At 34.2% G+C, this 15,289-nt stretch overlaps 1 protein-coding gene across 1 annotated transcript in view; it reads left to right on the plus strand.

Moving 5' to 3' along the window:
- The window catches only part of FSTL5 (follistatin like 5), a 631,294-nt gene that overhangs the window by 34,435 nt on the left and 581,570 nt on the right, over positions 1-15,289 (plus strand). Inside the window, exon 2 of the mRNA XM_033135298.1 lies at positions 9,658-9,799. Coding sequence (XP_032991189.1) covers positions 9,674-9,799 — 126 coding nt within the window. The 5' untranslated portion in view covers positions 9,658-9,673. The remainder of the gene's footprint in view (positions 1-9,657; positions 9,800-15,289) is intronic.

Below are 15,289 nucleotides of genomic sequence, written 5' to 3' on the forward strand. Positions count from 1 at the left end.
AATGATTTTCTTTTCTCTTGAACTAGGACAGTATCTTCTAGGTCATACGATGCATTATTATTTTTAAACTTTTAAAACATCATTTTTCATATTATACCAGGCAAACTTATTGCAGGTTAGGTACAAAGTAGGGTCATATGTTTTTCACACCAATCGTATATGAAGTTGTTAATTTTTAACCAACATTTTGCAACGTCCATAGTGTTTAGGATAATTTTTTTTTAAAACCTAAGATCAATGTGATTTGTTAGTTTTAATTTGCATAATTACTTCTAGTTGGTTCCTACTTTGAAAACAATTCTGTGTTTTTATAACTTTCAGTTTATATTACCATGGTATACAGATGTTCTGTAATTTTTTCTTGCATAAATGATTGAAAATAAAAATATAAAGAATAAATGAACTTTATCATTCTGATTAGATTTTTCTTTTATAAATTTAACATACTAATCCTGTGGTATATAAGCTTTAAGGAATCAGGTGAGTGAAAAATGCAAAGAGATACTGCAAAAGGATGGATAGAAAAGTGAAATTAAATTTTGAGAATATTGTGTGATCGAAGCCAAAGGGAGGAAAGTTTAAGTAAATGGGTCATTTCTGTGAGAGCAATTTCAATGGATTAGTCTGGAGAAGCTGGCTTATGGTGGGTTGAGAATTGTAATGCGACTGTTAAGAAAATCAGTTTATAAACACAGCCGCAAGTAAAATACGAGGTCAGACAATTACGTTTGCGAACTTTCCACTGTGCACTTACAGGGTGGGAAGTTCATGAACGCAATTGTCCGACCTCGTATGTATCTTTTGACTTTCAAACTATTATTCTTTCTAATATTTCATGCTATTGCACAGCATTAAAATACTTTTGGTAGGAGAGTAATAATATTTTTAATTTATCAACAAAAAGAAAAAGTACCCGTTTTGATGTCAGATTTCTGTGACAATAAGCTCATCTCAGAAATTCAACATGTGAAATCAATTGCATCCAAAAATGTAGGAGGAATATTGAAGTTTTTTTCTTTTTTTTTTTTTGACCTGATCTCACATAAGCCAGGAGGACATATAGTAGAGAAAAGCTTAATGCAGTGTACTGAGATGTGTCACATTATCTTAGTCAGATTAGAACATGATTTCAACCAGTCATTTTGCATCGTGCTACAGACCCCAGCTTTAATCAAGTTGGGAGATTGATGGTCTGTTATGGGTACGTAACAACACAGATAAACCAGAATATGAATATCAAATTTATTTAAAAATAACTCAGATCATTCATTGTGAAGAGGAAACTGACAGCAGATGATTTCATAAACTGTATACAAATAATTGAATAAAGTTTATTTTTTAATGTTTCTTGAAGGTCATCTTAAAAATGGACATATGGATTTAATTTAATGTCAGACTAACCATACTATACCTTTTGACTATTGAATCATGAATACATTATAAAGTAAAATCTGGGGACCTCTTCTGGAAGATTTAATGAGTCATTGCATGCTGTGTTATTTTTTTCTACCTATGTTTGAGGCACTGGCGTATACAATTTGAAGTTCAGCCTATTGTATGGTTTTACAATTTAACGAACTTCTTTGATTAAGTCAGCTAGACTCAAAGATTCATTCTGTTTCATTGTTGTCAAAAGTGCTTTAAAAAATTATATGTATATGTATACATATATATATATTTGTGTATATATATATATATAATATATATATGTGTATATATATACACACAGAATACACACAAACACACACACATACACAATACCCAAAAAATGCATACATATTTTAAGAAAGGAAAAAAACTATGAAAATTGTAATACTCAATATATACCGATAACAAGATGAATGCAAGTCACATTTGACTTCTGCAATTACAAGAGGTGCTCAAAGTGGTTACCATCAGCATCTAGACACTTCTGATTACAGTGAACCACTGCTTGAGCAATGTTGATCAAAGTGTTAACATCTCTTAAAATGTGTATAAATTTTTTTTGCACCCCTGGTATATTCTATATAACTATCTATAAATATAGCTATAAACGTGTATATGGTTTATAGTTATATACATATAAATTATATATATATATATAACTTGCATATGTATATATATATAAATATATATAAAACTTCTATATAACTACAGTCATAGAAGCATAACTGTAGCCATTTATATATAACTTTAACATAGCTAACTAACTTCCCAGTGAAGATCATTGTGATGGGAAAAAAATGTATAAAGAAAAAATTTTCCAAAAATTCTACCTAAACAATATAATTCTATAAAGATGGTGACACTGATGTCCTTTCAGTGGATGATTGGAAACTCCAGTGAGTAGTAAATACAAAGTTGTTGGAACTCGCAGAATTATAGTTTCTAAACAATGTGTTAGACACTAAAGCATTTCTACACGTATGTCCTTTGTATCCACTGTGAATGGGTTCTAGTCAGGTCTGTTGCTGTGTTTAAAAAGCAGTGTTCTCAGAATTAAGTAGCTGTATTCTAGGCCCACTTCTACTTTTGTCATAGGCACAGCTTTTATTTTCACTGGATCTGTTTCCTCACCTATAAGTAGAAGGGGTTACACTAGGTCTCTACTAGCTATTTCAGTTCTGTTCATTGTGTTCTATATTGTACTTAAATATTTTATTTAGAAAACATTTTAGTGTACTAGAGTAGTTAATATAACTGCAGCAAAAATAGTTGTGTAAAGCAAAAATGGTTTGGAAAATAAATATTTACCATTTAAAATGCTTTTCATAATGTGGGATTTTCCTTTGTTTAAAACAGAGAATGCACATCTTTTAAAAAATAAGTAAAATTCAGCATGAATACCTTCTCCCAATGCAAGCTCAAATTATACATTTTATACTGCAGTCCCACTAAAATGGCAATGAATATATGTTATCTCTATTGAGCTTATTTCAGCTTCAGATTAAGCTGGCTATTGAAAAAGTATAGTTGATTAGAATCTGGACACCTTTGTTCATCCAAATTAATGACCTAGATGTCATTGAAATTAATTTTTTTTCCTTTGAAAGAGTGAAAATAAGTTAAGGATTGTAATTCTCATTATTTAATACTTTTAATTATATTATTATCCTAGATGTTGAGAAAAAAGTGTACTGCACATGTTGTAATCTTTCAACATAGAGCATTGTGTTGAAAAGTTCTGGACACTTTCACATTATGAACCAGAAAGTACTATAATTAAGAACTGAAGGAACCTCCATGTTTGCTAATGGTTCCATATAGACTTGAAAGACAAGAGTCTTTCAAGTCTATATGGAACCATTAGCAAACTCTTACCCATGCAGTCCGGCCATAGAAGTCACACTGTTATTGCTCTCTCATTATCACTGCATTTGTTTATCCTGTATCTTCACTTACTTTGATCTAAAGCAAATATATATAGGTAAAAGATTCTCTCTTGCAATAGTACTCAGTATGAAAAAATGGTAAAGCTTTTTTTCCCCCTATAGCTACTGCTTGTAAAGGCTATCTCTTTGTTTTTGTATCATTATGTGTGTGTTAAAAGTAGAATTATATGACAGAACGATGGGTTTTTTTAATGAGGCAGTCTTGAGCTTAGATACCAGTTGTGACAATAAGAAGCTTGCTAAACTTGGACACTTTATCTTGATATGTTTCTCTTTCTTCATGTATTAGTTCAGTGTAAGCAATAATACCCATTATTAAATATTTTTGGATAATTAAATCCCACAAGCTACCTTCCCAGTATGTCTAGTAGGAGTTATGTGACCTTTTTTTTCCTTTGCCATTGTCCCTTATGGTTATGCAACATGAAGGCAGTGACTCTTAGTTTTTGTTTTGTTTTGATTTGTTTTGTTTTGTTCTTAAATTAGAATGAGAGTTTGAAGATAGTGCATTGATTGGGAAAATCCATTGCTCAGAATTGGAGAATCTCCTGCTGCTGGATGAAGAGAATCCTTATCCTTTAATGGGGAGAATCCACTGCCCATAATAAAAGTGGATTCTTTGGGGGACTCATTTTTCAAAGAGAGATATTACATCAGAACTCATCCACAAAGTTCAAAGTACTGGGTGTGAAGTTAGAGTGAGTCAGAAGATGAAAACAGTTGCTACACCTGACTTGCTTCATGGATTTAAGAAAAGTCTCTGGTACTTCCAATTTCAGGTGAACTAAGGGATGTAAAGTTTGTCTGTCCTTAACAAGGGAGGCTTTTCCAAAGAATTTCCCATTGTAAGCCCAATTTTGATCCAGGTGTAAAAGAAAAGCTTTTGTGATAATTGCAACTTACTGTCTGGCTTGATTTCAGTCAGTTTTAATGATTTTTTTTTTTCAATCTCGTGTATAATATTAAGAATCCATTCATGTATACCTACTATTTCAAATGCATTACTTATCACTATTAATGAATTTATTCATTTATTTATCCAAAAAATATTTATTGAGCTCATGCTGTGTGCCAAGCACTGCTCTATTTCACACAAGTGATTAACAGATCCCTATCTTTATGGAATTGGCATTTTGGTTAGATGCAGAGAATAAGTAAACAAACCAGTGAAAAATATAGCAGGTCAGATGATAAGAGCTGTGGATTCCAGTCATTCCATTCCAATGAGAATTTCTACCTCTCATTTTTCCAAAATTACCATTTGACTGTTTTTATTTTCTCTACCTCCTAGAAGTCTTTAATCTTCCATTTCGCCAGAGGATTTACTCTTTTCCTCTCCAGTGTCTTCCCATTTCATAAATAGATTACAGGACATATAAATGTTAAGAACTCCAAACAGGTATCTTTGGTCCATACCTCTTTGTTGAACATGTTTCCTATATCCCAACACCTATATAGTATCTCCAGTTAGACTACCAAGGGACATCTTAAAAAACAAACTGTACTTTTTGTCCTGAAACCTATTCTTCTCTAAATCCTCTGCAGATCAATAAGTCTATGTAGAAAGAGGAAGTTGGTACAGGTGCTATACCATACAGGGTCACGAATCCTTTTTTGAGACAATTGTTTGTGCTTAGGTTATACAGCATGACATAGGTGATATAGTTAGTTTCTCTGTCTCATAGAATTATAGGATACCAAAAAGCAAAAAAAAAAAAAAAAGGCACTAGTGATCATTTAGGCCACCTCCCTATTACAGAATGGAGCAAAAACAGGTCTGTGGAAGTCAAGAAACCCTTCCGATGGCAACAGAACCAGTTTTGTGTACTTCCTTCTGTATCTATATAAGGATGGTGGCGTTTCTTCAATCAATAACCGCAGTGCAAGGTAAAAAGTCCCACAAAAGGGATATGGAAAAATTACAGCACTGAGCAGCAAAGTCTGTGTGAGATTGACAGGGAAGCTTTTATAAGTACAAAGGGAAGTAATGAGCTATTTCCTGAAAAGCCTGTAGCAGTTTTCCAGGACAGAGTGAGAGCTAGTGAGGGCACTCCAGTTGAAATCCTTAGGGTACTTGACTTCTCTGCAGCACTTGATAATGTTGATAATGTTGCGGGTTTGCTTCACCTTGACATTCTTTCATTCACAGGCACAATACCACAGCTTCCTTCCTCATCTCAACTGCTGCATTTGGTTGCTAAGGCAATACTTGAACACTCTTAGTTTGTTTTCCGAAGCAATTAGAAGTGAGGTTCTAGAGAACGTGTAAACAAATCAAAATCCCTCAAATTTGAATTTACTAAAGAACATAATTGCTCTAAATCCTACCACCATCAACTGCACGCCATTTGGTGAAAATAAATAGTTTAATTCAGAGAAAAATATTATTTTTTGAAGAAGAGGAACCTTTGTCCATCCTCTTTATGGTTTTTAAGTCTCACTTTGTTAAATCAAATGTAAGGCAGATACATTTTAGATACACACCCATTTTGTTTTCTCAAAGTTAATAATGAGGTAGTTTTTTGATGCTTCCATAGAAACGTCGAGGTTAGAAGGAAAAGCCATAGGATCATTACTGCACCATCTGTTCTAGCTGGTTTGTTTTAGTCACATGCTTTTCAGTGTTTTTACTAAGCTGTCAACAAACTGCCAATTAATTATGAAAACCTAACTGGTTGTCAGAGGTTATTGTACTGAGAAAGTAAACTCACCAGCCAGTGTACCATGGGATTGATTACTGCCGATTTACAAGCAATTTCCATCTACCTTCTGTAAATGAGTGAACTTTTAAAGACATCGTAATGACATCTTTGCATCCTGTAGCTGAAGAAAACCAAGCAGTTGATAATTAGTTTCTGAGCATCCATCAAGAAGAGTCATCTTTTTTGTTTAGGTTCCCATTTGATAACTACCTAACTGGATTTAATTATTTTTCTTAGTAATGTTTTAGTGGAGACACTGTTACAAGGTAACCATTCATATAAAATAAACACAGAAACTAGTCTTTGCCCTTTGTCTTGTGTAACATTACACCACTGAGCTGAAAAGCCTATCTGTAATATAAATCAGAGTTCTCCTAAAAAACAAAATGAGTTATCTGACTTTTAATTTTAGTTCTCTTTCATTTTATCTGTGATACCAAGTAAATCACTCTAGTTGTATGATAGCGTTTCCTGAGAAAAAGCAGTTGCATTATATTTTTATTTTTGTACAACTTATTAAGAAATTTTAGACTTGAAAAATCATAAGACTATTAATGAAGACATTAATCCTGAGTAATAATATAAGAAGTTGATTAAGGGTATACAAATAGGTCACATATACATCACTGAAGATTTGCATGCTAACTTATTTTTATCAACTTTTAGTGAAATTTCTTGAAGCAGATACCCCTCACCTATTGCATTTTGGCAGATAAGACATTTCAGTAGGTAGTTGATCTAATTGTCAAAGTGTGGAAGTTTGTTCACCTAAGATTTATGAGATTTTTCGTCATTTATTAAAAAAAATAATCATTCATTTGTTCTATGTTTTATAATAGATTAAATAAATATTTGTAACCATGTATGTATATACTTGGCTGCAAATATATATGCCTGTGTGTGCGCGCGTGCAGAGAATGAGGGGGAAGAGGGAGAGAAGAAGGGAAAAAGAAGGGAGAGAGAATGAGAACTCCTTATATGAGCACTTTGAGGAAATTTATGACCTCACCTTTACCCAGAGTCGTGATGGAACAAGGTTGTCCCCTTCCCTTCTTCTCCTGGTTGACAACGAAAGGAGAATACTATTCCAGAGCCCTGAGAAAATATCCCTTCACCTGAGTCAGTCCAGTTTACTTTATTCTTGGGTTCGATCTTGGATTTAAAATATTCCATCAGTTGTTTTATAAACACATATTTACCTCCGAGGGAAGGATTAGACTATACATCAAAATGACAGCAAAGGGATGGATTACAAATGAAAATGTTTAGTTTTCTCAGGTTAGTTTTCAGATGTTTTATAGCAGTAGTGGAAATAGGGATTCCATTCAACAGTGTCAGAATGCAAGAAAACACAATTTTTCTTTTACCCTTGAATGTAGGATGATATTCATTTATGCATTCATTTATTGAGTGTCTAGTAGGTGCCCGTGATGTGCTAGGCTCACGTGATATAGTGTTGGGAAGAACAAACAAACAAAAAGCATCCCAGTCCCTGCATTCATGAAGTTTGAAAGAGAAAATGGATACATAAAAGCCAACATTAGTCGAGTAATAATGTTAATGTTCTATAATTTTATACAGATGCTCTGAAATGAAGAAAAACTGATCTATGAGCATGAGCAACTAAGAACTATAACTCAGGCTTAGTATTATGAGGAAAGATTATTGATGGATACGTTTGATATGTGAAGGTCTTTGGGTGATAAATGGGAAAGAAAGGGGTGCATTTCAAGTGGAGGAAATAGCATACAAAAACTGAGAGTAGGAATAAACAAAATCAGTTCAAAAAACTGAATGAAGATTAATGTGGCTGGAAAACAGTTATTTAGAGGAAGAGAAAGACATGCAGAGCCTAGATTTGTGGGAACATGTAGGCTATGTCAAGTTTTTGTTTGTGTGTTTGTTTTTGTTTGTTTGTTTTTTAATCTTCAAGGCAAATGAGTACATCTTAAAGTTACTAACAAGGAAAATAATGTCATGATGTTTGGCTTTGACATGATCACTCAGGCTGTTGTATGGGGAATTGATTGAAGGTACATGTGCATAAATGTACAAGTCCAATAAGGGTGTGATTGGGGCAGTTTAGGGGAATAAATGATGCTGATAGCTTGAGATAGGGTTGTGACAGTAGACTTGGAGAGGAAGTGGTATGTAGGAGATATATTTTGAAGGTAGAAATAACAACTTATTGATGGGGTTAGTATGAAAATGAAGAGAAACAGATTTCAAGGATGTCTCCATTTCTATTTGAGTAAATGGGTGAATGAAAAAAATGAAAAACTGGGAAAGCAAGACTTTATGTGGTGATATGTATACCATGAGGAGATGCTTTTGAAACATGAAGGTGGATGTGTTAAGTAGGCTAGCTATACCAGTCTGGAGATTGAATGAGAAGCAATACATATATTTAAACCATAGACTATGTTGAAAAGATCTAGCCTGAATGAATGGAGGAGGATAAGTGACTAGCAGTGAGATTTGATAAATTATAATATTTAATAGAAAAATAAAGGAGTTGGATTAACTCACAAAAGAACTGAGGAATTTTCACAAATTCTATAGAAACAGTAGAAAGGGGTGTCATAGACACCAAATAAAGTGAGTGTTTCTTGAAAAGATAATTGTTACTTTGATACAGTCATGGGAATAGAAATATGATTGAGATAGACTAGGGTTCGAAAATGGACAGAATAAAATAAACAACTGTTTAAAAGCAGGGTTAATCAATTGGTTAAGTTTCTCAAGAGGTCAAATGTACTAATTGGCTTAGGAGAAGAAAGAGCTCTTCTGTTATCACATAGAGATGCATTGGTGAAAGTGGTAAAGTGAAATATAATTGAACTAAAGGCACAGGTCTGTTTGGAAAAAGGCTGAGCATGTATATGATAATAAATTTATGCTATTTTACAATTTGTCTGGTATATCCAAAAATATTGAACAGTGGAAAGAGTCATAGGAATTTTATTTTAGAGCATTTATAAAGCAATTTTCTAGGAGATGCCCTTTTAGATAGATAGTATTAGGAAAATGCATTCATAACTCAATATAACCCATCTGCATAATTTCTGTTATACCTCAATTTATTAAGAACCTTCCATAGAAGACTTTCTTATTAACCTCTCAACAATTTGTACCAGTGAATTATAATAGCTATAGTTTTATTAAGCATTATTCATCAAACATACTTAAAGAGGAATTCTAGATTTATAAACATGTTAATAATTGCATTCTGTATGGATGCTTAGAAAATTAGCCATAGTTTAATAATTTCTTTTCCTTTTTTAATTTTCTTTCAATACACTTTTATTAATTTTCTCATCAATACTTTTTTATTGGCCCCTATATATCTACTTATATAATGTTGTGTAGGGCAGTATGAGCGAGAAAAACAAACAGTATTCGTTATGATCAAAAGGATCGTAATTTATATGTGGAGATGATTACCTGTTAAGGATTTAGTTGGAAATTGCTGGTGAGGTTTGATTAGGTCCGTGGAGATTTCTTGGCACTATTTAATATTTCTTGATACATATTCAATATGTAATGCATTTTCTGATTACTTGCAATGTTAATTTTCACAGGTGAAAAGCAATAAGGATGTTTAAGTGCTGGTCAGCTGTTTTGGTACTTGGATTCATTTTTCTGGAGTCAGAAGGAAGGCCAACCAAAGAAGCAGGATATGGCCTTAAATCCTATCAACCTCTGATAAGATTGCGACACAAGGTACAGTAACCATTCCGAATTGGCTTAGAGTGCTAACAATTAGGAAATGAACTGTTATTTGTCTGATTTATTACTCAGCAGCTTTTATTTCACAATATGCTTTCAGAGTATAATTTCCATATTGTGAAAAATGCACATTTAAAAATAAAATGGTAGTGATTTAAAAATTTTTCAATTTTGAGAATGAAATACTTCTTGACAAAGTATAGAGATGGCTCATTTAAAAATGCATTATTATTATTGAGAAGTTATAGTAATGGATTCATAGAAATAAGTAAATATGTTAAGACCTAATCAACCAGATAATTTCTATTATTTCCATGTTAGTTTTAAGTTTAGAACTTTTTAAACTAAAGCAAAAGTGCTGTTCTTAAGTTTGTCATAAAGATAAACAAAAAGGATGTTTATAATATGTGGAACTATATAGGTTGACAAACGATTAAATAAATCATTAGACATTTTAATTTCATCAAAATCATAATCTTGGGTTGTCTAATGTTGGGAAAATTCTTAACTTCTTTGTGTTAAATATTTTCAACTATAAAATAAATTGACATTTAGATTTACTGTAAATTATGTAGATTACATACTTAAAATAAATTATGCTAGTGCTTTTATTTGAATAACATGATACTGCAAATAACATACTCAAGTAAATCTTTATTAAGTCAAATAAAAGTTTATAATACATTGTCGTTTTCATAGAACGTAGAAAAAAGACAAAAATAACATGCTAATTATGGGAGAAAATAGTGCTGTTTTTTAAAAATGTCTTATACTACTTGTCTTAAAATAGTACTTTTAAAATAAACAAATATAAGTATATTAATTTTCTCCCTTAAATTCAATACATGCCATTGGCATATACATTTTTTATATCATTGCTGAAATTCCCTCATAATATTGTAATATTTTGTTAAAATAGCTGATCTTTGCTGGGGTTTTTATGTGGCAGACATCAGACTAAGACCTTAAGTGTATTATTTTATCTTCAAAACAATCTTATGAAGATGTACCTATTTTCAAGTTATAAATGAGAAATGCTAAGAGGTTTTCAGAATGTATACTTTTATTAAATATATTAATTGGCTAGGGGTAACACACAGGGTAGGTTTAATAGCCTGAAAAAAAGAAGTAGGTATAACGTAAAATTGTACTTTAATGGCAAATATCTTTGTAGAAGTTCAGTCACATATAAAAGTAAGTAAGATTGTAAATTTTCTAGTCTGGTAAATACAATTGGAGAATTAGCCTTGTTCCACTATCTTTTGATTGTCAGTCATATCCACTACCTCATGGACTAATAATGAGTTTTATCTCAGCCCAAAGGTTAGAAATAATAATTCCTTTGTAAATTTTCTCAAAACACATTACTAATACAATATATTGGCTGATACTGCCGCACACCCAGTGAATATTTATTCTGTGCTGTGTGTCTGCCCTAAGTTACATGACTTGAGGTCAGAAACTATGCCTCTCTAATCCTTTCATTTGTATGCCATGAACACGGTAGATACTATTTAATTGCTTCTCTGCAAATCTTTATCTCTAAATAGTTAGAAATAAAACATGATTGCTGGTATTTAAAAGTACAGAAGCAGAGAAACCCTTGGTGATACCTAACTTTCAAACAACTTGAGACAGAGGTGAATTTAAGCTATAAAAGTCACTTTGTGAGTGTGTGTATGTGTGTGGGTGTGTGAAAGTGTGTATTTGACAAGAGTAAAGAAGTACCCTGAGCTGTGTAAATCCTGAAAAAATTCCACCAGATAATTTCCACTCACATGCAATCTCTCATCTGACCACCGGGAACTACCTTTCCTTCCCCAAGACTTTGAAGATTGTTCTCATTATAGCCTTTGTTTTTGTATGTATGAATCATTATTTGGATTCCAGAAATACTTGCTCATTCTTTTTCCATTGTCTTTCCAGTTAGGCTCATATGCTACTTTATGGGTGAAGCTTTCCCAAACGGTAATTGAAAATGGAATAGCCATACACATTTCTTACCTCCCCACCGCTTCCTTTTTTTTTTTTTCCCTTTGGTTTTGTTTTTTTAAATAATTATTTATTTTTCAATTATAGTTGACATACAATATTATATTGGTTTCGGTGTACAACACAGTGATTAGACATTTATTATAACTTACAAAGTGATCAACCCGATAAATACAGGACACGTCTTTGACCATACAAAATTATTACAGTACTACTGACTATATTCCCCATGACTATTTTGTAACTCCCAATTTGTACCTCTTAATCCTTTCTTCTTTTCACCCACCCCTCCAGTACCCCCAATCTAGCAACCATCAAAATCCTCTCTGTTTTTCTGTTTTGTTTATTCTTTTATCCTGTTTTCTAGATACCACATATAAGTGAAATCATATGACATTTGCCTTTTCTGTCTGCCTGACTCCACTCAATACAATTACCCTCTAGGTCCTTTCATGTTGTTGCAGATGGTAAGATTTCATTCTTTTTTATGGCTGGGTAATATTCCATTGTATGTATGTACCACCTCTTCTTTACCCACTCATCCATTGATGGACACCCAGGTTGCCTCTGTATCTTGACTATTATAAATAATGCTTCAAGAGCACATGAATGCAAATGTCCCTTTGAAGTAATGTTTTGGGATACTTTGGTTAAATACTCAATAGTGGGATTACTGAGTCCTTCTTTGTCAGTTGGATTAGAAAGACATAGTTCCTTTGTTTTTAAAGTCCATTTTGTCTGGTATAAGTATTGCTACTCCAGTTCTTAGGGTTTTGTTTTTTATTTTTTTTTTCTGTTTTCATGAAATACCTTTTTCCATCCCTTTACTTTCAGTGTGTGTGTCTTTTGCTCTGAAGTGAGTATCTTATAAGTATCATATGTAAGGTGTTTTTTTTTTCTTATCTATTCAGCCTTCCTATATCTTTTGATTAGAACATTTAATCCATTTACATTGAAAGTAATTGTTGATAGGTATGTAGTTATTGCCATTATAGTATTCATATTTTTTATCATTTTTCTTCTTCTTAAAGAAGTCTCTTTAACATTTGTTTTACTACTGGTTTTGTGGTGATGAACTCCTTTAGCTTTTTTCTTGCCTAGGAAGCTCTATCTGTTCTTCGATTCTAAATGATAGCTTTGCTGGGTAGAGTAGTTTTGCTTGTAGGTCCTTGCTTTTCATCACTTTGAATATTTTACCCCAGTCCCTTCTGGTCTGCAAATTTTCTGCTGAGAAATCTGCTGATAGTCTTATGTGAGCCTTGTAAGTAACTAACTGCTTTTCTCTTGCTGCTTTTAAGATTCTCTCTGTCTTTAACCTTTGGCGTTTTAATTATAATATCTTGGTGTGGGCCTGTTTGAGTTCATCATATTTGGGACTCTATGAGTTTCCTGGGCTTGTATGTACTTCCTACCAGGTTAGGGAAGTTTTCTGTCATTATTTCTTCAAATAGATTTTCAATTCCTTGCTGTCTCTTTTCTCCCTTTGGTACTCCTATGATGCAAATGTTAGTATGCTTGATGATGTCCCAAAAGCCCATTAAACTGTTCTCATTTTTTTTTTTATTCTTTTTATTTTTGATGTTCTGATTGGATGTTTTCTGCTATCTTACCTTCCAAATCACTAATTCCATCCTCTGCTTCATTTAATTTACAGTTGGTTCTTTCTAATGTATGCCTTATTTCAGATATTGTGTTCATTTCTGACTGATTCTCTTTTATGTTTGTTATCTCCATTTTCATGTTCTCATCTCTTTGTTGAAATTCTCACTAAGATCATTGAGCACCCTTATAACCAGTGTTTTCAACTATGCATCTGGTAGATTGCTTGTCTCCATTTTGTTTAGTTATTTTATTAGAGCTTTGTTTTGTTCTTTCATCTGGGGCATGTTTATTTGTTTTCCTGTTTTGGCTGTCTCCTGTGTTTTTTTCTAAGTATAGGTAGAGCTGGTATGTCTCCCAGTCTTAGTAGAGTGGCCATATATGTAGTAGGTGTCCTATGGGGACCAGTGGTGCAGTCTCCCTAGTCCCCTGAGCCAGGTGCTTCAGGTGTGTCCCTTGTGTGGATTGTGTGTGCCCTCTTACTGTAGTTGAGTTTTGGTTGCTGTTTATACATCAGTGGGAGGTATTGACCCTCAGTCTGATTGATTGTGAGAGCTAGCCTTGACTACTGTGGAGGAGCTGTTGTGCAGGGGCTGACCATACACAGCAGGATTTGCTTTGGGGCTCTGAGATATGCCCAGTCTTCCCCTTGGGTGTGCCTTTTGTAGATGTAGTTGGGTGGTGTTCTGGTGTGGCCTGAAGCTGGCCACCAGGTGTGTTGGTTTGGAGACCTCTTGGGAGGGGCTGTGTTGCGGCCAAGGTCAGCTTCTGCCTATGCCCTGCTCAGGGCCACTTTGTATGAACCAGAAAGTAATTTGTAGATGTTTTCTACTTGAGCTTGGCTTAGAAGTGCCTGGGAAAGGCTCAGCTATGAACTGAAGCTTACTGCCACTAGTGCTGGGCTTGGGGCTGCTTAGCAAGAGGTATGGGGCATGCTGAGGCCAGACGATACTTCTTTGGGGTGTTTGAAACTTTGAGAGATTTTAGAAAAGTCTGAAGCATGAACCAAGACAGGCTATTTGTTTGGAAAAGCCACTAGAAGTGGTTTGGGTGAGCCCACACGTTGGGTGGAAAAGGGACTCAGGGAATCACCAGGGCTGGGCAAACAAATGGTATTAGCCAGGTTGGTGGAGACTCAGATGTGGCAGCCATCTAAGTCTGCACCATGGGTAGGGGGAGGGCTCAACAAAGGAAAAATGGTCTCTGCTAGCCCTTCTGTCTGGGAGAAAGCCACCCCTCCTGAAGTCAGACAATTCAGTTCTTCCCCATGTGTCCCCGATACCTTTTGAGCTGCTGCCCCAGCATTGGAGCTTAGAGCAAGTGAGTCCATCCACAAGTCCATGCATGGGGTCTTTAAGAGGAGTGTCTGAGACTCCAGCTGCCTTCTGTCTCACTCAGCCACAATCTCCACTGATTTTCCCAACCAGAATTTTTGGGCACTTCTCCTCCTGGCATTAGAGACTTAGGTTGCAGAGCCTGGTGTGGGGCTCAGACTCCTAGCTTCTTTGGGGGATCTCTGTAGCCAAGATATTCCTCTGAATTTTTAACAGCCACATGTGGGTGTGGGACCAGCCCATTTCACATCTCCACCGCTCCTTCCAGTCTCAATGTGGCTTCTTCTGTTTGTCCATAGTTGTAGGGCTTTTGTTCCCCTAGACTTTATGTGATTCTGACTGACGGTTGCTCCATAGTTTAGTCGTAATTTTGATGTGGTTGTGTAAGGGGAGAGATCATAGCATTTACTTAACTCAGCCATCTTGTGTGGAACTCCCCTATCTCCCATTTTTTATTTATTTTCATCCATAGCACTCACCATGGCTTAAGATATGTATTTTGTTTATTTATTAGTTTATTGGATGTTTCCTTCAAACACGATGTAAGCTACTTTTTTTT

The sequence above is a fragment of the Rhinolophus ferrumequinum genome, chromosome 18 (genome assembly GCF_004115265.2).
Source record: "Rhinolophus ferrumequinum isolate MPI-CBG mRhiFer1 chromosome 18, mRhiFer1_v1.p, whole genome shotgun sequence".
NCBI classification, from domain to species: Eukaryota; Metazoa; Chordata; class Mammalia; order Chiroptera; family Rhinolophidae; genus Rhinolophus; species Rhinolophus ferrumequinum.